The sequence below is a fragment of the Vigna radiata genome, unplaced genomic scaffold (genome assembly GCF_000741045.1).
Source record: "Vigna radiata var. radiata cultivar VC1973A unplaced genomic scaffold, Vradiata_ver6 scaffold_189, whole genome shotgun sequence".
Lineage (NCBI taxonomy): Eukaryota > Viridiplantae > Streptophyta > Magnoliopsida > Fabales > Fabaceae > Vigna > Vigna radiata.
The window spans coordinates 420,015-442,943 of NW_014541997.1; the positions used below are offsets into that span (position 1 = coordinate 420,015).

Sequence of the window (22,929 nt, forward strand, 5' to 3'; positions counted from 1 at the left end):
TATTCGAGAGGAGTAGATAAGAGAGGGAGGATTAGATGAAATTGTAAACCCCCAACAACGTCCATTCATCCATTGTTTTTTTTTTTTGTCAATTGAATCAACTTTATTTTGCACGTTAATATTTTTGTTCTCAAATCCAATTTATTAATTTTTATTTTCAAGTCTTATTATTTTAATTCACGCGAACAAGAAAGCCATTCGAGTCTTTTGGGAAAACGATACTTGGTCTTACCATTTATATTACTTGTACGATTTGGTACACTTGCCAATTTGTCAACACCGACCCGACCCACCATGGGTTGACTCATTGACTCGCTTAACATTTTTTCACCCTCTTCTTCTGAGATTTTTATAACATGTTACTTTGATCGATGAAATTGAAACAGTAATAATTGGACCAATTGACATAAAAGAAACGAAAAAAACTGAAGAATCTAAATTATTAAGTAGCATGTGTTTATTTTGTATTTATTAATATATAAAAAAATTAAAGAATTTTAGTTATCATAAGTAACATGTGTTTATTTTGAAATAATTAATATAAAAAACTGAAAAATATTAGTTACATAACAAATGTTTTATATTGCTACGATTGTGTATATTAAACAATGAAAAGTGTTTGATGAAGTGGTTAAGTGATTGTAAGAATATTGTATATATTTTTCCGTATTATTAATTTTTAAAAGTATTGTAAAAATATTGTATATATAGGATGTTTAAATATTGTAAAAATATCGTATATATTTTTCCGTGTTATTGATTAAAAGTATTGTATATATAGGATGCTTAAATATTGTAAAAATATTGTATATATAGGATGTTTAAATATTGTAAAAATATTGAATATGTTTAAATATTGTAAAAATATTATATATATAGAATGTTTAAATATTGTAAAAACATTGTATATACTTTTCCGTGTTTAAATATTGTATATATAGGATGATTTATATGAATTTTCCGTGTTATTGTAAAAATATTGTATATACTTTTCCATCATATCTCAAACATTAAGAATAAATCAAAATTAACTTCCTAAAATACAACTTATCTTTGATTGTGAAATTTTCAGTGAGAAGACAGAGAGCCTAGTGATACAAACTTGTTGATAAATCTCGTGTAACAAAACCACATATCCGACCAACCAGAAAGACAATTAGAATTTAAACAGTAATCCAAGAAGAAGTGTTTGATTATTCTTTCCCTAAAATAATATACCTCTTTCTCCAACTGTGTCTTATCTTCATAACCATAACTGATGACACTCAAGCACTAAGCCTATACCCAATGCACGGTTCACTCTCAAAATAAAGCACCCCTCACAATACACTTTATTATGGTAAAAAGCACATGAGCAAACGAGATTTGAAAGCTATAAATAAAAATCGTTGTTTACCTAAGATATTTGAGAGGACAACAAGGGTTTCACAAAGGGGAAGGAGAGGGTATGCTGCACGAAGGGCTCTGCTACGACGAGTTTGTTGTTGCACTAAGGGGAAGGGTTGTGTCGCGTGAAGGCAGCGTAAGGGTTTGATTTGCAGAGAGGAACTTAGGGTTTGATTTGCAGAAGGAAATTTTTGGAAAGACAGAACAAAGAAAGACTCTGTTGCTAAATAAATGTTGTGCGATTTGAATAATTAATTTAATTAATTTGATTTCAATAAAAAAATAGGACTTGAATAATTAATTTAATTAATTTGATTTAATTAAAAAAATGGGTGGGTTGGTGAGCCAACCCGACCCACCACGGGTTCAACCCGTGTAAGCCAGGTTCTTAGTGAGCCGGGTCAAAATTGGCTCACATAAAAAATTTTGCATTTTTTCCAACCCAACCCAGCTCAAACCCGTGGTGAGCCGGGTTGGTTCACGGGTTTCAACCCATTTTGACGGCACTAATTTAATACATAATTTTTACATCAAAATATTAAGTCTGTATGTTAAGTACAATTGTGATTCCCGCTTTGGCAATGGATATTGTTTGTTGTTCCATGGCTTCATGAATAACAACTCTGCATAAAAAACAATATATGAAGTTTTATCACAAATGTACAGTTGCGACTTACATAAGAATATGACAAATTACGGCGTACCTATATTTTATCAAACTCATCAATACATACAACACCTCCATCAGCCAAGACCATGGCTCCTCCTTCAAGATAAAACTCACGTTGAAGTACACAACATAAATCAGTGATTACTCAAGCAAGATAGGTGAAGCTAAAAACTGATGATTATAAGCTAAGGAGCAGTATAATGAAAATTTGCTACCTGATATTGATAACGGTTGAAATACCGTTATTTTTATACTTAAATTTGACACTAAACATACCCTTTATGACTTAGAAATTAGCTTGAAGTCATGTTTTTTGCTTAAGTTAAAAAATAAGAGAGTTAAAGGTAGTATCATTGGTATAATGCTTGGTTTTTCTTGTTTTGGCACGAATTAACATGAATTGGATAAAAGACGTTGAAGTAGTAAAGAGTTAGACTCAAGAGATGGAGGAAAAGTGCATAAAAGAAGAACCACAACCACCGTTGAGCGTTATTTTCACTGCTGAGCGCTATCTTTGTTGTGGAGTACTCTCGCTAACGCTTAAGCGCCAATGCTGAGGGGAAAATCAAGTGTCGCAACCACCGTTGAATGGTGCTTTTACAGCTGAGCGCTAGCCTCTTCAGTGAGTTCACTACCAAACGCGTGGGCATCAACGCTGAGTGATAATTCTAAGTTCCGCACTTACCGCTGAGCAGTATTGTAGCACTGAGTGCCATTTTCGTGGGCTTAGGCCAATTTTTTTTGTTATTTTTATGAACTATATATTGATTTGCACAACCTAGAGAGGATATCTTTTGACAAAAAAGATGTGCAGAAACACTCTTTTCACCCCTTGGAGACGGATTTTGGATGCAAAAGCTCCGATCTATAACTTTTAGGGTTCTATCTTTCATTCTTTTCATTATTTTCATCTAGTTTCACCATGTCTATGGTGAACTAAACCTCCATTATTGTTGGGGAAACGATGTAATCCTTTGAAACTCTCATGTATTGAATTGATTCTTGATATATATGCTTTACTTCATTAATTGTTAGGGTTTTTCCTCTACACTCTATGCATGCTTTGTTTAACTCATTCAATTGCATGATCATTAATTTTGTCTACATGGACACATACGAGGAAATCTAGAATTGGGGAAATTCTCTCGGGAGCAATATTACCTAGATATAGGGATAGGAGGACCGATTGCCTTTAAGCTTCTATGCAAATGTAATACATGATCAATTGCTAGAGAGATTAGACATTGTAAACTAGTAATTAAGAGTAGACTCTCTTAACTGAGACATTGGGTTTAGGGTAAATTAGAAAGTGACATTGACATTAATGAAGAAGTCGAATTTGTAAAAAGATGAGAGTGAATAGGATAAGTCGAAAACCCCAAGAACAACATCATTCCATAATTTTATCAACCATTCACCTGCATATTCTTTGGTCAATTGATCACAACTTGCATTCATGTTTATTTTTTGTTTTGCATTCTAAACCTAATTTTTGTTTTCAAGTCTTAAATAATCAACAAATTACATAACTGTTTAGGCCAATGAGTCTCTATGAAAAATAATACTTAGTTTTATCATTATATTACTTGATACGATTCGGTACACTTGCCGGAATCTTAACAGATACAAACAGTTTAAGAGAGAAAGAACTTACTGTACTACTATCCTGTATTACAAAAGTTGCAAGGCTAGGAGCTGATGAACCTTTCCCAAAAAGTATAAAGAGCAATAAGAGCAACCTTTTCAACAAACTTCAAAACCTATATAAAAAAAATAAACACTCATTAGAAAACACAAACTATAATGTGAATGGTAAAATTCTTCCACTTTAATTTCAAAATTAACCATAAAACAAACAGCATCATCACAAACAATTTCTAATAATACAACTGCTAAAAGTACAATATCAGGACACTAATTAATATATATTTATATACAATGTTATACATAATTTAAATTTATTAGTAGTAGAATTAAATTAAAACATCCGAAAGCTTAAAATTTAATCTTAAAATTGAACAATTACACACAACAATAAGATTTAAATAAGATTTTTAATCATATAAAAGGAATGGGTTTTAAATTTGATCTTTGTAAGAAATTAATTTAACTTCTCAAAAATTTAAAATCATTTGTTTTTTATTATTAGTTGGTCTTCATTAACTAATTAAATTTAAAAAATCCATCTATCTCTAATTTTTTTACCCCTATAGTAAATATTTTTTTATCAATTTAAATTGATGTTGGAGATTAATTAAATAAAAAAAATTATATTTTAAATGGGTAAAAAATAAATTATACAAAGATAATTTATTTACAATTAAATTTAATGAAACCAAAATCATACATCCCCATTCCAAATCCATTTCAGTCTTCATATAATGAAAAATAGTTAATACAAGGTTTAATATCTATTTTGCCAACTGAGAGTTTTGTCGTTAGCAGAATTAACGCCCTTAGCAAAAAAGACTAACTTGTACAGTTTTTGCAAAAAGTAGAACTTCAGTGAACCTTTCAAAAAAAAGAGAGGATCACTTTGAACAAACCCCCCAAAAGGAGGAACCAAAATAGATATTAAACCTTAATACAAAATCACTTATAATTAAATAAGAGAGATAAAGGTAGTAAAAACATCAGGAATATTTTTTACTAAATTATATTAATTGAAAATTTTTTTATTGATATCTAATAAATCTAACAAAATTATTGTAGAATGAAAAAAAGTGTTCTATGATAGTGAAAAATATGTTAAAAACATGGTATAATTTTTCTAAACAAAAACTCAGATTATTTGTGTTATAATTATATGATATAATAATTCCTTCACTGTATATGAAATCAAGGAAAACTTAGTCAAGAGAGAAAACAGACTATAAACACGGTGAATTATCTGATCTTTTCACAGAAAAGAAGCATATTATCATCACCTTCAGGGAAGACCAATAACAATAAGAAATTATGAACTGAATTCATAACAGCTCTTTATCAGAACACAGAAGTAAACCATCTTTGATATGAGAGTGAATTTTCCTTTTTGAGAAGCAAATGGGAACAAACTAAAGAACCAAAACCATTAAAGTATGTAACTTTTGGATGTAATTTTAAGCTTTCAGATGTCTTAATTTAATTCTCCTACAGCGCCTATCTTTTCAAAGTTTGTTGGTCAAGTAAGGAACCACAAGTCAGGGATCAATTAGGCAAGCTTCTTCTCCAGGCTACACAAGCCCCTTATCTCGTAAGTAAATCATAAGCATATAACACCAGACAAGCAAAGATAGCTAATATAAACATGAACTAAACCTGAGGAACATGATCACATGATCGAGGAACAATGGCTCCTTCAAGTCCTGGCCGACATGGAACCTGCTTCCCCTTCTTATGGTTTTTACATATGAGGGTAACATAAGTAGCCTTTACCTTAGTCCTGGAGGCAGCAATAGTAATCACGGCGATTTTGACAAGTCTCATGAGCCTATAGAAAGAAAACACCAATATGATGTCCATAATTCAACTGTACTCAACAAAAAAACACCCCAATTTTAACCAAAAACATTTTAAGTAAAAAATTTCAATCCACATACTCCAAGCCATCTCATGGAAATCGGATCCTCCTTGGAGGTGACCAAAATCTGAACATCACCGGGAATAGGATCCTCCATGGTTCTAGTATCTCCAGCAACCTTGGCCTTCAAACTCACGAGAACCTATGTCGTTGCCGTTTTGAACTACATAAGAAAGAAAAAATGTCAGAATAAATGATAATGTTTGAGGAGAGAGGAAGAAACCAAGAGTATCAGGGGCAAATCGGCAAGGGAAGAGGTCTACCCTTCACAAGCAAATCGGCAAGGGAAGAGGTCTACCCTTCACAACCATCAGACAGAGACTCAAAGAGCATCTCGCCCTTCACAGTGATTCCCACAACGCACCAATTCGTTGTGTGAATGCCCTGACAGAGAGCATCTCACCAGAGTGACTCGCTATGCGAATCCATTTGATCAGCGAGTCTGCATAATCTGTAAAACAAAATTCTGCACAATTATGCAACTCAACCTCCAATTACCAATTCTAACTATTTTTCCCAACTTCTAATGCTCCTAGATTGAATTATATACCTAATTAGACTTGTCTAAGTGATCCTAAACCTTCCTAACATCAATCTAAAGTGATTATGAGCCAAATCCTATTCTAAAACATCAAATTCCTCAACTTAAAGACCCAAATTCATTTCTACCACTTTGCACATGTTTTTGACCATTTGAATGACTCAAACAAGTCACAATTAACTTACCTAGACTGCCCTAACAAACCAAATGAGCCCTTGACCTCTAATTCTCAAATTCATTACCTCACTTCTTCTAAAATGACTCAAAACATGCCTAATTCCCTGTTTTCTATCTAATTAATAGCACAAATAATTTCTCACATCAAGTAAATCCAACATGTTCAATTACAATAGTTTAATTCATCCAAATCAGTTCACAAACACCATTTCACATTTCACAGTTCAACAATTCAATACATACAATTCAATTTACTCCAAACATCTAAATTATGCTTCAAACATCAAAGTAACACAGAATTTAACATACACACATGTTATACCAATAATTTGAAGAAAATATATAGCTCCTCTTACCTTAGAGATAAACAGTCCAACTCACAGAGTTACTCTAACAATGCCTTGCACCACAAGGAAACTCAACAAAAACCTACAACTCACAAATTTGTGATAGAAATTCAACTTTAAAACTTAGATTGAGCTAAGAATTGAAGGGAAAGAGTACAAGGCACATGCAGCCAGAATCTGCTGCATGCTCAGAGCCCCAAAATGCACGGAAGAAAAGGGAAACGACTTACTAACTGAAGAACAAGAAATTGATCGGTCAAGATCGTAGCCCTCGACGCCAGGATCGCCTAGGCACCTTCTAATCGTCAAACAAACAACTCAATAGAGAGAAATTCTAGAGAGAAGCAAGAGAAAGCGTAGAAAATAATGGTTTTAGATAGATGAAGGGTTTCAAATAATCAACCGAGTTTTAGAAAGTTCTATTTATATTATAAGATTATTTTGAAAGTAAAATGTTCGTCTCATTATTTTAATACACCTCTCTACTCTATTACTTTATTTTCTAGGTTTGTACACAATCTTTATTAATTTTAATTTTATAAATTATATAAAAAACAATACTAACTTAAAATTAAAATCAATATGTTCATTTTTGAATAAATAAACATTTTAAATAAATAAAAAAAGTTAATAAATAAACAAACTAATTTATTAAAAAGGTAAAAAGGGTTGCAAAATAAGTCATTTTAAAAAATAAAATTAATTATCAAAGTCATGTTTAGATATCATTTAAAAAATTAATAAAAAATAAAAATCATGCATCTAAGCGAGATTTTTCTAAAAAGAAACTAAAAGCGTATTTGTTTATACATGTCTCTAAAAAAATGAAAACGTGCTTGAGAGGAACTAGAGCTGTTAAAACCGGTAATCCGGCTCGACCCGGTCTGGCTCATCATTGATTGGTCATTTAGTGAGTCAACCCAACTCGGCTCATTTATTAGCGAGCCAGAAAAATCTGAACCTGACTCGATCCACCACGGGTTGGTGGGTAAACGGGTTGGCTCACTAGCCCATTTAATTAGAGTTTTCTTTTTTTAAATAAAAAAATTACAAACTTTCTATATTCAAATTTAAACAAATTTCACTCCCAAAAAATTATGTTAAACTGAAGACAATTCAAAATAATAATAAAAAAGTACAATATAATCCAAATGTCATTAAAAAACAAACACAAAAAACATACAAAAAACCTACTCTTTGAAGAATTTCAGTGAAGAAGTGAGAGTGACAGCACCGTAAATAAGAGCAAGTTCCGTGAGAGTATTTTATTTTTTAGGATTTCATAAATAAAATAATAAATTAAAAAATAAAATTAGTAGAGTTGTCAAAACAGGTAACCTGGCTCAACCTGGCCCAGCCCACCACAGTTTGGTCACTTGGTGAGCCAACCCAACCCGACTCATTTATTAGCGAGTCAGAAAAATTTGAACCTGTCTCGACCCACTGCGGGTTGATGGGTAAATGGATTGGCTCACTAACCCATTTAATTAGAGTTTTTTTTAAAATAAAAAAAATTACAAACTTTCTATATTCAAATTTAAACAAATTTCACTCCAAAAAAATGATGTTAAACGGAAGACAATTCAAAATAATAATAATAAAAAGTACAATATAATTCAAATGTCATCCAAAAACAAACACAAAAAACATACAAATAACCTGCTCCTTGAAGAATTTCAGTGAAGAAGTGAGAGTGACAACACCGTAAACAAGAGCAAGTTCCGTGAGAGTGATTTGTGAGAGCAGAGACTACATTTTTGGTATACACAGAGAGTGAAGAGAGTATTTTATTTTTTAGGGTTTCATAAATAAAATAATAAATTAAAAAAATAAAATTAGGTAGGTGAGTTGGCGGGCCAACCCGACCCACTATGGGTTTGACTCGCATGAGCAGGATTTAAATGAGTCGGGTTAAAATCTGACCCACATAAAAAAAGTTCAATTTTTTCAAACGCAACCCGGTCAGAACCCGTGGTGAGCCGGGTTGGCTCGCGAGTTGTGACCCAGTTTGACGGCTCTAAAAATTAGGTAGGTGAGTTGGCGGGCCAACCCGGTCCATCATGGATTCAATCTGTATGAACCGGGTTTAAATGAGTCGGATTGAAATCTGATTTGCATAAAAAAACTTCAATTTTTTCAAATCTAATCCGATCCAAACCCGTAGTGAGCTAGGTTAACTATTGGATTGTGACCTATTTTGACGGCTCTGGGAGAAACCATCTCAGTTAAGGAAATTTATCAAATTTAAAGTTTTGTTGGGTAACACTGAATTAAAATTAAATGGTCACGTTTTTCAACACAGTTTACCTATATCTGAATAAAATTTAAAATTCATTCATTATTATAAAATCACGAAAAAATTACGCATCTTTAATAAATTTTTCTAAAACTTGTGATGTCTTTTATAATAGGTAATTTTAATGTTTTTAAGTGGATGAATATGTAATATAAAAATGACTAAATGTAGAATTTTAAAATTTTTGGAATGTTAATGTAATGTGAAAAAAAAATAGTAATATTAATGAAATTTAATTAAATTATTAAAATTATAAAATCACGAGTTATATATCAAACAGAAGGTGCACATCAATTAAAAAATTAACAAAATAACCATAAAATGGTTTAAAAGTTGTGTTAGTGATTGCACTTTAACGCTCTGTTGGTAATTCACTATACAGAATGATTTGCTATTAATTTTATGTTCGTTTTCATGAATTAGTATAGATTTGTGCAGATAGATTTGGAGGATATAAAAAAATTTCATTCCTCGCTGATAGAAAAGATTTGGAGGTGATTGTAATAAAAAGTCACTTTATCCCTGGTATGAAATAGCTTTTGTAGATAGATAAATACTCTACTCTGTAATAAAAATATTGATTCTAAAGATGGTTTTAATAATAATATATATTAATAATAAATATAATAATAATAATTATTATTATAAAATATTATATTATTATTTTAATTTACTAAATTATAATTTTTTTACATTTTAAAAAAATAAATTTTTTTTTTCTAATAAATTTTTTTACAATTATATATAACATTAATAATTATCATCTTATATTATTTTTACTATTAAGGGTATTTTGGTAATCTTTAATTTTTATCAATTAAACCAATTTTTTTATCTATCACATCAATCAAATCCTACACTAATTTACTTCCAAATTCACTCTCATTTACCTTCAAATCCACTCAAAAAAACAACAACTAATTCACCTCCAAATCTTCTCAAATCCTTCGACTCACTCTCCCTCAATTCCTCTCCCTCAACAACTAAACCCTCCATGAACAGTGCAACACAAGTTCTAAGAGCTTTAGAGGATTTTCTTTACTGCACAGAGGGGAAAAAATACAATACCTAGCATGAGGCCACGTGTAACCAATCAGAACCCCCACTCCCTTATCCCACATCGATCACAAATCCAATCTAATGCTACCACCAATCATGACCTCCAAATGCAATTATCCACAACCAACCACATTTTCATTGCCACATCATCCACCACGCATCAAAACCACTTCAAAGTCCACAAACACTTTGCCTACTACACTGTAATCACAGGCCAAAGAAACTGTGAAGATTTTGAGTTTTGAGCACAATGGCCTCCACCCAATGTTTCTTGCACCACCATGCCCTCACCAACCCTGCTAGAGCTTCACCACAGCGCCAGGTGCTGACCACCAAACCTAACCACATTGTCTGCAAGGCACAGAAGCAGGTTGTCCAAGAGGGTGATGCCAACACCACCCTTGTCTCTCGCAGGTTGGCCCTCACTGTGCTCATTGGTGCTGCTGCTGTTGGCTCCAAGGTCTCTCCTGCTGATGCAGCCTATGGGGAAGCTGGTATTTCACCCTTTTTCACTTCTTTCATTGCTGAACTATTACCATCTTCCAAGAAGATTCTTGATACAGGAGAGAAAGGAAGATGAAATGAGTTTCCTAGAGTTGAAATTATCTTCTTTTTAGGTTAACATCAAGATATATAAGAAATTTTTACAAATTTAGATATGTAAAGCACACCTCATATCTTTGGAGTGATTACCATGCATGATAAACCTTATAAACCTCAATCATTCAGAAAATTGTTGTCAAATGTGGCTGATATGGCTGTTGTGGAATGCAATTTTGACACTTTGAGTTTAGCTTTGTGATCAACTTTACACATTTGTTGTAGAGAGAGTATCTTTAAAGAACCTGAATGCTGTGTGGTTCATATAGTCGAACTTTCTACTTGGTAATGCTTTGTTGTTGTTTGTTTGTTTGTCAATGAAGAATAGGAATAGAAATAGATCAGACAATAGGTTATACTTAAACTTTTATAGAAATTTATTTTGTTAAAAAGGTCAATTTTTTTTTTCCCAATCAAAACCTTTAGGTCTAACAGGTCTGTATAGTTTCAGACTAATTTTTTAACAAAAGTTTTGTCCAAAGTATAACTTATTCCTCTTTTAGTTAAGAAACCGGGTTTTGAGTTCTTAAGGTAATCATACTTCCTTTGGTGTCATGATAGTTAGAGCCAAATAACACTAATACTTTGCTTTTAATTCAGCAGTTATTTTATTGTAAGTAAAGTGTGCGGTTTACTTCTGGATTTTGTGCATTGCCAATTATAGTTTGTTAGAGTTCAAAGATGAAAGAAATAGAGTGATGAGAACCAAACTAGGAAATTTGCGCAGGTCTAAGAGTGGTTTTCACATTGCCCTTTGGCTTTGAACCATAAGCCCACTTAAACATATTGTAGAAATTATAATTGAAAGAAAGAGGTTAGTGAGGGTTATAATATTTATCTTATAACTTGATCACATAGAACTTCTGATATTATGTCACGGAACCTACTATCTCAAAACACCACAGAATAGTTTTTATCTAAAATATTTTGGGTATTCTGAAAATTAAAAATCAATCACTATTGATTTTATTGCAGCCAATGTGTTTGGAAAGCCAAAGACAAACACAGACTTCCTTCCATACAGTGGAAATGGATTCAAACTCTCAATTCCCTCAAAGTGGAACCCAAGCAAAGAGGTTGAGTACCCAGGCCAGGTTCTTAGATATGAGGACAATTTTGACACAACAAGCAATGTTGCTGTCATGGTCACTACAACTGATAAGAAGTCTATCACTGACTATGGTTCACCTGAGGAGTTTCTATCTCAGGTAAACTTATAGCCTTTAGCTTGTTTTCTACTGAACAATTATGGTTCATACTCCATATCATAGCCAGTGTATGTACAATAGTCTTTATTGAAGCTTCCAAAATCCAAGTGGATAATGTCTATGAAGTTTGAAGATAGTGACAACAGTTGCTGGCTGAAATTCAAGACTTGACTTTTCCCTTTTGCAGGTGAATTATTTGCTAGGGAAACAAGCCTTCTTTGGCCAAACTGACTCTGAGGTAATTGATTCATATTTTGTGAATAGCCTTATGACATGCATTTTTAACCTTCCTATTGTGTAATCCTTTCTTTTTCATTTTTGGTAAATTCAAACAAATTGTTAGATACTAGTCAAGGAAATAAAAATGAGAATGTTCATAGGAAAATAATGTATGAAAATAAAAGAACTATTATATATTTGACATTTACTTTTAGTCACAGCAAGCCCTGTTCAAATTTTGGTACAAAACATAAAATGAATAACTACAGTGTGGAATTTAATTAGAATATACTGTCATCCAATCATAGATTGTCATTTACAGAAAACAGTGCAAAGTTTACACTGATGTGATTTTCAAATGGTTAACAGTGTAGAAATCTTAACACTTGTAGTGTAGGAAATTAAACTCAATAAAAAATTTCCATTCTTATAACAAAATCTATAATCTTTTGAGTTTGATGATCAAGAATGCACCAAACATTGTTGCATATGCTTACTGCTTCTGAACTTTAATTTCTCAGGGTGGTTTTGATTCCAATGCTGTAGCAACTGCAAACATCTTGGAGAGTGCAACACCTGTCATTGATGGGAAAACGTACTACAGTTTGTCTGTGTTAACAAGAACAGCTGATGGAGATGAAGGTGGGAAGCACCAGCTGATTACAGCAACTGTGAAAGATGGCAAACTATACATCTGCAAGGCTCAAGCTGGAGACAAGAGGTGGTTTAAGGGAGCAAGAAAATTTGTGGAGAGTACAGCAAGTTCCTTCAGTGTTGCCTAAGAACATGATGAATGTTCACTCTGCATGTAAATCACCTTGAAGGGTGTGTACGTCTTGAATTATGTGCTTTTTGTCCACAAGTTCCATTATTTGAGGCAGTTGTTTGGAGTAAGAACTTTGATTCTTAATTTTTCATGTCTTCTAAGGACTTGCCCTCATCTCTTGTACACTTTTGGATTAAGCATTTTAAGTTGCTATAAGCCATATTAAAAACCATTATGTTTATAAAAGGCTCAGGGCCCTTTTACAAGGAAGGTGCTTGAAATATTTTGTAATATTTCTTTTTTATTTAAAAAATTAACTTTATTAATGGGAAATCCTACCCTAAGAGATACTGCTATCACATTCCATGAAAATTGAGCAGATGTAATTAGGTTGCACAATCACAATTTATATATACAACAATGGCAGATAATAAGTGCATGTTAAGATACCTCTCACGGACTAAATGTAAACAATAATTCAGATGCTAGCATTTTTGTTAGGTTCCTGAATTGGAAACCTAACTTTCTCACAATACACACTCACACGAAGGTAATCAAACAAGAGAGAATAAAAGAATTGTGTGTATATTTACTGTAATGGTATAACGAAAACAAATAACCGGGAGTCTAATCTCCCTCAACAAGGTCCAAGACCTGTTTGCACAACGTAAGAAAATGGCTACTCCTTTACAGAATTACCAAAAGGTTTATTTATACTCTCTCTCCCCCTGATAGTCTAACAAACTTTCCCATTCTTTTTTTACTCCTCTGCCTTTTATCCTAAACCCATTATCATTATGTCCTATCACCCTATATCCTAACATTACCATCCCCTCCCCCGCTATAGAACAACCTTGTCCTGAAAGTTGGAACCGCAAAACTTGATCTCTTGGATCCTCTTTATCATCTTGTTTTCTATGAAGGGAACCCATTGATTATGCCCTCCAATTCAAATCAGGAGGCTTCGGTGGTGGTCGAGATGACATATAGAATTTGTGGGATGCCCTCCAATTCCAATCAAGAGGCTTGAGTGGTGGTTGAGATGAGATACAAACTTTATAGGACCCTTTTCGTGTCTATATTATTTCCTTGAAGCGAGGAGCTTCTTATTCTTCCCTGTAAAATAACTTATTCTACTGTTCGACTCTCTTCTTCCCATCTTTATACTGTTCGGCTCTGTTAAGGCTTCAACAAGTGTACCAAATTTTATCAAGTAATAATAAATGGTAAGTCCGAGTATCGTTTCCCTAAAGACTCATAGGCCTAGACTTTCATGTGATTTCTTGATTATTTAAGACTTGAATAACAAAAATTAGGGTTTTATAATGCAAAAACGAAAATTAAATATGCATGCAAAGGTTTTGATCAATTGACCAAAAGATAACGCAGGTGAATGATGTATGAATGAATTATGTTGTTCGGATTTATGATTTCATCCTATCTAGTCTCATATATCTAAGAATTCTACTCCTTCATTAATGTTAATGTCACTTTCTAATTTACCCTAATCCTAATGTCTTGGTGAAAAGGGACTACTCCTAATTATTAGTTTACTATGTCTAGTCTCCCTAGCAATTGATCATGCATTACATAATTCGCACAGAAGTTTAAGGCAATCGATCCTCCTATCCCTATGTCTAGGTAATATTGCTACCGAGAGAATTCCCTCATGTCTAGATCTACCCACACGTGTCCATATAGATAGAATCAAAGATTATGCTATTGAATAATGTCTTAAAAAAAGCATGCAAATATAATGGAGGAAAAACTCTAACAAATGATGAATAAAAGCATATGAATAAAGCAACACTTTAATATATGAGAGTTTCAAAGGATTACATCAATTCCCCAACAACAATGGAGGTTTAGTTCACCATAATCATGGTGAAACTAGATGAAAAATAATGGAAAGAATGAAAAGATAAACCCTAGATTTGATACATTGGAGCTCCCGCACCCAAAATCCGCCTTTTAGGGGTGAAGAGGGTGTTCTACGTCCTTTCTGTCAAAAGATACCCCTTCTGGTTCTTCTGGGTCTATATATAGCACAAAAAAATAATAGAATTTTGGTCTAGGCACAATAGTACACTGCCCAGCGGTGGGTGCGTGACTTAAGTTTAGCCCTCAGCGCTGCTGCTTGAGCATTGGACAGAGAGTTCTTCTGGAGAGTACACCATCCGGCGGTGGCTGCGACTCTTCTTTTCTTCACTTTTCCACCTTCTCTTAAGTTCAACTCTTTTCTACTTTAACCTCCATCGTTTAATTTCAGATAAATCCTGCCAAAACAAGGGAAAACCAAGCATAAAACCACGAAAACCAACTTTGACTCTCTTATTCTCTTAACTTAAGCAAATTGCATGATTTCAAGCTAATTCTAAGTCATAAAGGGTGTTTTTAATGTCAAATTTAAGTATGAAAATAACGGTTTTTGTACTGTTATCACAACCCAAACTTAGAACTTTGCTTGTCCTCAAGCAAACAAAATGCAACTCAGTCTTCCACAAATCATCACAATGGTTCAACTTATTCCATAACCAATATCTTAAGACAAGTCACTACTCAAATCAGCTCATCAATAGAATTTAATCAAGATGCACACATGCCCTGAATTTAAATATTTATCACAGTGTTCACACAATCACATAATACTCAACAAATGTTATTCTCATGAATGATCAATTAGCTAAACACAAATATAATCACAAATTCATGGAATTATTCCTCACCAGACAAGGTGTTTTGCTCAATCACTAAAGTGTTTCAAAAGGTCACTCTTTCCCTCTATTATCCACATGTCACATAGAACAAAATTGCCATTCATTTACCATAATCACACATCATCACATACACATGTCATCACAAGGACTTTTCAAGGCTTATAATGTGGTTGGGCAAGAAAAATTGGTTTTTTTAGATCACAAAATCCTTGAGTTAAGAGAGTTATTCAATCATTCATAGTTCAAGCACAACCTTTCTCTTTTACCAATCTCACTCATTCCCAACTTTTCCCCCTTTTTGCATTTGAGTTTTTCTTCATTCTATCTTTACTATCTTTAGCATCCTTTTCATCTTTTCATGATTTGATCAACACATTAGCTCAATGCTTATCTTTTCTCTTTCAACTTTCCCAACAACCCCAAACTTGAATCTTTATCAATACTACACAATAATTCTCAACCTAACTCAAGGTAAATATTTTCACAAAGGGTTTTCACATCTTGCTTAAGGCTTAGGTTCAAAAAGGGTAGAACATATGATGTTCTTTTTCATGTGGGACGAAAATTTTTCTTTGGCTAAAGAAGGGCTTATTCAAAAACGGCCTTGATCATATGACACATACATGCAATTTGATCAATCATATAAACTTAGACAAAATCATTCATGCTTTCAAGTAGATAGCAAATATATCAATAAGAACTCTGGAGCTCAAAACCTCACTCATAAGATCAATAACTATTCCAACATCCAGACAAATACCCTACTTGGCCTCATAATCACAATCACAATATCATCATGCATATATTCATATAGCTAGTGAACACTTCACCTGTATGTCAGCGCATGGCAATGTTAACCATCATTCAATAACAAGCATCATCAAGCAACTTATCTCATGCAACATCAAACAGTCAAATCATCATGTCAGAAAAGTTTTAGACCAAGTACATTAACCCTGTACTACTCAACAAAAGCAAATCCTACACTACTAAACAAAAAACAAAAGATAAGAAAAATTATGTTCTACTGCAGATAACATCCATCGGTAGATGCTATGTAAGCTTTTCAACCCATGCTGTCGTCAAAATCCTCCTCTCCAGCCTCAACATCCTCAAAATCATCATCATCATCATCCTCCTCCTCAACATCCTCATCCATGGCTGGAGCTTCAGCTGCTCCAGATCTACTACCCTGCGCTTATTCTAGCCAAGCCACTACGTTGTTGAACTCATCCATAGTCCACCTATGTGCAAGAGGAATGTTGTACAAGCCTATGATCATCTCAGTTGTAACAACCTGTCCTTTATGAATGGACTCGAATATGGACTCCAGTTTAAATGGAGAGACCTTGAATGTGTGCAGAATGCTTGTAAATTGATGATGGTGGAATCCCAAATGCAGTGCTCTCTCAATAACCCCAAACTTGGATGATGGAATGGTGCAAAAATGATGGAGAATGGGTTTTCTAGAATGCAAAAATTAAACCCTAAATGCAATTCCCACTCACTTTACTCACTTATGCAACAATTAAGCCCTAAATGCAACTAGAACAGTATTAAAACATGCAACAAAAGTAAATCAATCAACTGGGTTGCCTCCCAGATAGTGCAAGCCTCACCAACACCCATCAGTAGGTGTACCTTCTTGTATCCTTCAGTGAATAAATAACCATCTAGCATCCTTCAGTGGATGCTACCCAATAAAAATTGTTCAACAATATCCAAAAATTACAAAACCAAAATTAAATGAAAATAATGTTTACAAGTCACTGGGGTGCCTCCCAACAAGCGCTCTTTTAACGTCATTAGCTTGACCCAATAAAGCTCAAACACCCATCAGTAGGTGTTGATATTCTCCTTGTTTGATATACTTTTCCTTTTCTTCTTCTTGCTGTATTTCTTTAGAAAGTTGATAAAACCAAGCACCTGTTTCCATGTCTCAACCATAGGAACTTTAATCTCCAATTTCTTGAAAATCTCCATAAAGCACTTACTTTTCTTTTCCTTCCTTTGATACTTCTTTGGATGAGGAAGGGGTTTTTCATATAATCTTTTCTTCCATTGTATAGTCCATGCGTTCTATATAGGCAATGGAATTTTGCATAACTCGTTGGAATGTCTCTTCCAATCTTTCTGATGGAGAGAGTTGTTGTTGCCATTGTTGTTGTACAAATTTCTGAAATTGAACAACAACTTACCCAAATTGGCGTAGATTTATACATGAATGAGGCTCCTTTCTAGTGGTTGAGATTTTCTTGATAGAATTCAGTGTCCATATTGTTAACTTCTTGTCTAAACGACATCCTGGAAACATTAGGCACAAAACCCTAGAAAACATTTATTAGAACAAAAATAAAAACAAAATCAAGTCAAAGGTAATCAATAATCACACTACTAGAATAGTTAAACCACGACTACCCGACAATGGCGCCAAAAACTTGTTAAGACTTCGACAAGTGTACCGAATTGTATCAAGTAATAATAAATGGCAAGTTCGAGTATCATTTCCCTAGAGACTCATAGGCCTAGACTTTCATGTGATTTCTTGATTATTTAAGACTTGAATAACAAAAATTAGGGTTTTATAATGCAAAAACGAAAATTAAATATGCATGCAAAGGTTTTGATCAATTGACCAAAAGATAACACAGGTGAATAATATATGAATGAATTATGTTGTTGGGGTTTATGATTTCGTCCTATCTACTCTCATATATATAAGAATTCTACTCCTTCATTAATCTTAATGTCACTTTCTAATTTACCTTAATCCCAATGTCTTGGTGAAAAGGGACTACTCCTAATTTCTAGTTTACTATGTCTAGTCTCCCTAACAATTGATCATGCATTACATAATTCGCGCAGAAGCTTAAGGCAATCCGTCCTCCTATCCTCATGTCTAGATCTACCCACACGTGTCCATATAGAATCAAAGATTATACTATTGAATAATGTCTTAAACAAAGGATGCAAATATAATGGAGGAAAAACTCTAACAATTGATGAATAAAAGCATATGAATAAAGCAACAATTCAATATATGAGAGTTTCAAAGGATTACATCAATTCCCCAACAACAATGGAGGTTTAGTTCACAATAATCATGGTGAAACTAGATGAAAAATAATGGAAAGAATGAAAAGATAAACCCTAAATTTGATGATGAAACAACCATTTGAGCAGGAGGAAGAAGGGTTTTCACCAGAATCAGAATAAAGGTTTGTTTGCAAGATTGTATATGAATATCTCAGACTATGTCATTCATTTATAGATAAAAAACGCGCCAAGTGTGTTGCTTAAACCCTAAGTTAATCTTTAATGTTCAAAAACAGAGCTTTTTAAATATTCAAATGACACAGTCGATTGAATTAATATTGGAGTCGACTAGGACTCATAAAAACATTTCACACAGATTCAATCAATCATATAATTAAGCACTCAATGCAAACAATCATTCAACAACATTCAATCAATATATGCATGATGCAGTAGATAGATACAAATTTACCAGTTGTAGACACTCAAGGTTTATGAAATGTTCCATAGTTGATTTATCCTTGAGAACAGTCTTGTATCAGCTGCATAACTTGCAAAACAGTTAAGTTTTGGTTGTTGGTACCCATTTAACTTTGGGTCTTTGATTGTCAGTTCTTGTCACATGTTCCTTTGGTATCCATACACATAATCCTTGAGGAACATCAATATGTCTATAATAACAATTTCTATCAGTGTGACCAACACATCTGTAGTAAAAACATGCATTTCTAGCATGTTTTCTCAAAACATTTAATTTCCTAGCATTGGTTCTGTTAGATTGACCTTTAAATCCAATTCCTTGTCTATTATTAATTCTGCTAGAGGAATTCAATACAGCATCTAAATTGTCACTAGCTTGAGCAAACTTAGCTAGCTTGCTAGTCAAGTAATCAATCTTTTCAACATGCATAGGACAATTTTCACAAGCTTTTTCAAAAGTAGCAGTTTTAATTTCAATATTCTTAGCAGATGACAAGGCTTCATTTAATTCCTTTTCTAATCTTTCATTTTCTATAACAAGGTCTTTAATTCTATTTTCAAAATCTCTTCTTTCAGAGCTCAATCGATTTACTTTGTACTGCAGCCGCATCGCCTCAACATGTAATTCTTTGAAAGCATCTTGAAGCAGATCATATTTGACTTCTACAGGCTCATTTGATATGTCTGCATCACTGTCATAATCGTCCCATGTTACACCTATCATATAACACAAATTTGATTCCTCCTTTTGATCATAATCTTCATCACTTGAGCTTTCAGATTCAGAATTCTCCCAAGCAATGTAGGCTCCTTTCTTTCTCATATTTCTGCCTTGAGGAAATCTTTTCTTTCCTTTCTGCTTTGGCTATAATTCTGGACAATCAGGCTTGATGTGACCTTCTTTACCACATTCATAGCATTGGATAATATTTCTGTTGAAGCTCTTCTTCTTGCTTTGACCTGCATGGTTAGACAGTTGACTATCATTTTTCATAAATTGATTAAACTTTCTTACCATCAAGGTCATTAATTCTCTGTCGTCCATTTCTGCTTCTGTGAGATTATTGCTTGTAGCCTTCAGAGCAATTGACTTCTTCTCTTCAATCTCCTCTTCATCCTTTAGTCTACTAAGTTCCAACTCATGTTCACATAGCTTGCAAAACAAGGTAGCCATATTCATAGTTGTAAGATCTTTGGATTCAGAGATTTCAGTGACTTTTGGTTGCCAATTCCTGTTCAGACTTTTCAAAATCTTGATGTTGATTTCTTCATTGTCAAAGGCTTTTCCAAGAGCCATCAGGTGGTTTACAATATGAGTGAACCATTTCTGGACATCATAGATGTTGTCACCAGCTTTCATTCTAAATAACTCATATTCTTGTACCAATGAATTCTTCCTGGCTCTCTTGACTTCATTCGTGCCTTCATGTGTCACCTCTAGAACATCCCACATTTCCTTTGCAGACTTGCATTGGGATATCCTGAAAAATTTATCAATTGTTAGTGCAGAGTCAATAATATTTCTAACTTTAACAACATACTGAGCTTTTTTATTTTCATCAGCAGTCCACTCAGTAAAAGGTTTTAAAATAATTTCACTATCAATAGTTTTTGTAGGCACATATGGACCATTTAAAGTAGCATCCAAAATTCCTTTATCTTGCGATTCAAGAAAGATTTGCATGCAAATTTTCCAAAAAGGATATTTTTCACCAGCAAACAGAGGTGGTCTGTTTGTTGAAGCACCCTCACCAAAATTTTGAAAATTTGAAGCCATCCTCAGGTTTTACAGTCAAAAATAATAAAAACAGGGTCCACGGAATTTTCAAATATTTTATGAAAACCAGCTCTGGTGCTAATTGTTAGGAAACAGGTCGGCTTTGTTTTACACCAAGAGGGGGGGGGGGTGAATTGGTGTCAGTTCAAAAACAAAATCTTTTCGTAATCCTGGTATGAAAATTCAAAGCTTTGGATCTTTCCTTGAAATGCAAGTAATGAAAATTTCAGTGCAGCAGAAAAACGTAGTTGACTGCTAAACAAGGAATTTATAGAAGCACCACGCAAAAATATAAATCTCCTCTCTAACCCAAAACCAAATATAGCTGCACACACAAAACCAGAATTGCAGCAAGAATCCCCTCTTCTGCAATCTGAACCCACGTCGAACAATCCTCAACGTGTAACTAGCACTCTTCACAGGATGCCAAGCCTATGACAACACGCTTCAGAGGTTGCCAAGCCTATCACAACAGACTTCACAGGTTGCCAAACCTTCAGTCAAATACAACAGTCTTCACAGGATGCCAAGCCTTCAAGATCAAACCAGAAGCACCTTCTTTGTGCAGATGTTGATGAAACAGTATGCGCACAAGACTCCTCAATCTGAATCTCTCTCAAGAAAGATCACCACCATCTTCTTGGAGAATTCTTGGAGCTTCCTAAACTGAGAACTTTCTCTGAAACAAGACAATGAAAATGTCAGATCACAAAAGTCTCAGAACAATTCGTGTTCTGTTCTATTTATAGTTTTCCTGTCATTCTCAGTCGAATTGCCTACTAATACAATCAACTGTATTAAAACAGTTATAATAGACAGTCAATACAAAGGCTCCTCAGTCAACCAAATCAATACACATTTAAGACAGTTAATCCAATCAGTCAATCTTAACTAACTTTTGAAAATATAGCCGTAGGAGCAAGTAGGCATAACAGAATTCCAAATATAACAGTAATACAGTCGAATAGGTGTTCCACACTGTCGACTGACACATGAAAAAATACTTTGATATTCTTTTCAATTCAAAATCTCATTAAGCACGTGTTCACAAAATCTGTACAAAGATTTTAGCATAGTCGAATCCATTCCCAGTGTATTCGACTGAACTAGACCTTTGTCACAACAAATATAAATTCATAAAAGTGCTTGTGAGCTTTTCTTCAGAAATGTGCAGAAGTAATCAAAATCATTTTATCACACATTTCAATACAAGCATGTTCCGTACATGTAACACATAATCAATCATGGGAAAACATATTGCAAATCAACACAACATGTTCAACAATCAAACCAGTTTAGTATATCAGCTGAACATGTAAACCTAGAACATATGTACTATTATTAAGCAATGTGTTGTCATCATCAAAAACCAGTTTGATATAGAGTTTGTGTTGTCAACAATTTCAACAATTGCAACCCCACTATGAAATATCCTAACAGTTGGTCGTCTAGCACCCTCTTCGTTCGACACGCAAATGTCTTGAAGCCAAACGCTCAACAATGGTTCGAAACGCTCAACAATGGCTCCAAACCTTATCACCAGGGCTTCCTTCAGACGATCCCATGAACGATTCTTGGCTTTCTCCTTCTGGGCTCTGAACCAGTAGCCAATGCTTCCCTCAATCGTGATGTCGGCTAGGCGCACCTTTTCCTCCATCGATACCACTTGTAACTCGAAAAATTTCTCTGTACGATTGATCCAGTTCAGCGGATCGATCTCCTCGAAGACGAGTAGCTCCACCCGTTTCCAGCAATTATTTTTCCCCTTGGTAGGTTCGCCTTCCCTTCCTCCTTCGTCTTCCTACCTTCCGCCGGTATTGACAGATCCCTCCTGTCACTCCTCTGTTAGCTCCTTACAAACGGTGCCTCAATTTAGATCGCGAAACCTCCTTGTCAGATCGTTAGTGAACCTTTTCCAAGTTGGACGCCTACCAGTAGCTGTTGACAAATTGGCAAGTGTACCAAATCGTACAAGTAATATAAATGGTAAGACCAAGTATCGTTTTTCCCAAGAGACTCGTATGGCTTTCTCGTTCGCGTGAATTAAAATAATAAGACTTGAAAAATAAAAATTAATAAATTGGTTTT

General features: G+C 33.9%; 1 protein-coding gene across 1 annotated transcript; it reads left to right on the forward strand.

The window, feature by feature from the left end:
- The first annotated feature begins 10,175 nt into the window (after positions 1-10,175).
- On the forward strand, positions 10,176-13,100 carry LOC106778792 (oxygen-evolving enhancer protein 2, chloroplastic). The gene is made up of 4 exons (XM_014666788.2): positions 10,176-10,532; positions 11,614-11,846; positions 12,034-12,084; positions 12,587-13,100. Exons 1-4 carry the CDS (start codon positions 10,289-10,291, stop codon positions 12,845-12,847), a joined length of 789 nt encoding a protein of 262 aa, XP_014522274.1. The 5' UTR covers positions 10,176-10,288; the 3' UTR covers positions 12,848-13,100.
- Positions 13,101-22,929: the final 9,829 nt, after the last annotated feature.

Coding starts and splice junctions, on each gene's coding strand:
- LOC106778792 (XM_014666788.2), top strand. CDS start 10,289: ATGGCCTCCACCCAATGTTTCTTGCACCACCATGCCCTCACCAACCCT. Junction 10,533..11,613: donor TGCAGCCTATGGGGAAGCTG/GTATTTCACCCT, acceptor ATTTTATTGCAG/CCAATGTGTTTGGAAAGCCA. Junction 11,847..12,033: donor CTGAGGAGTTTCTATCTCAG/GTAAACTTATAG, acceptor TCCCTTTTGCAG/GTGAATTATTTGCTAGGGAA.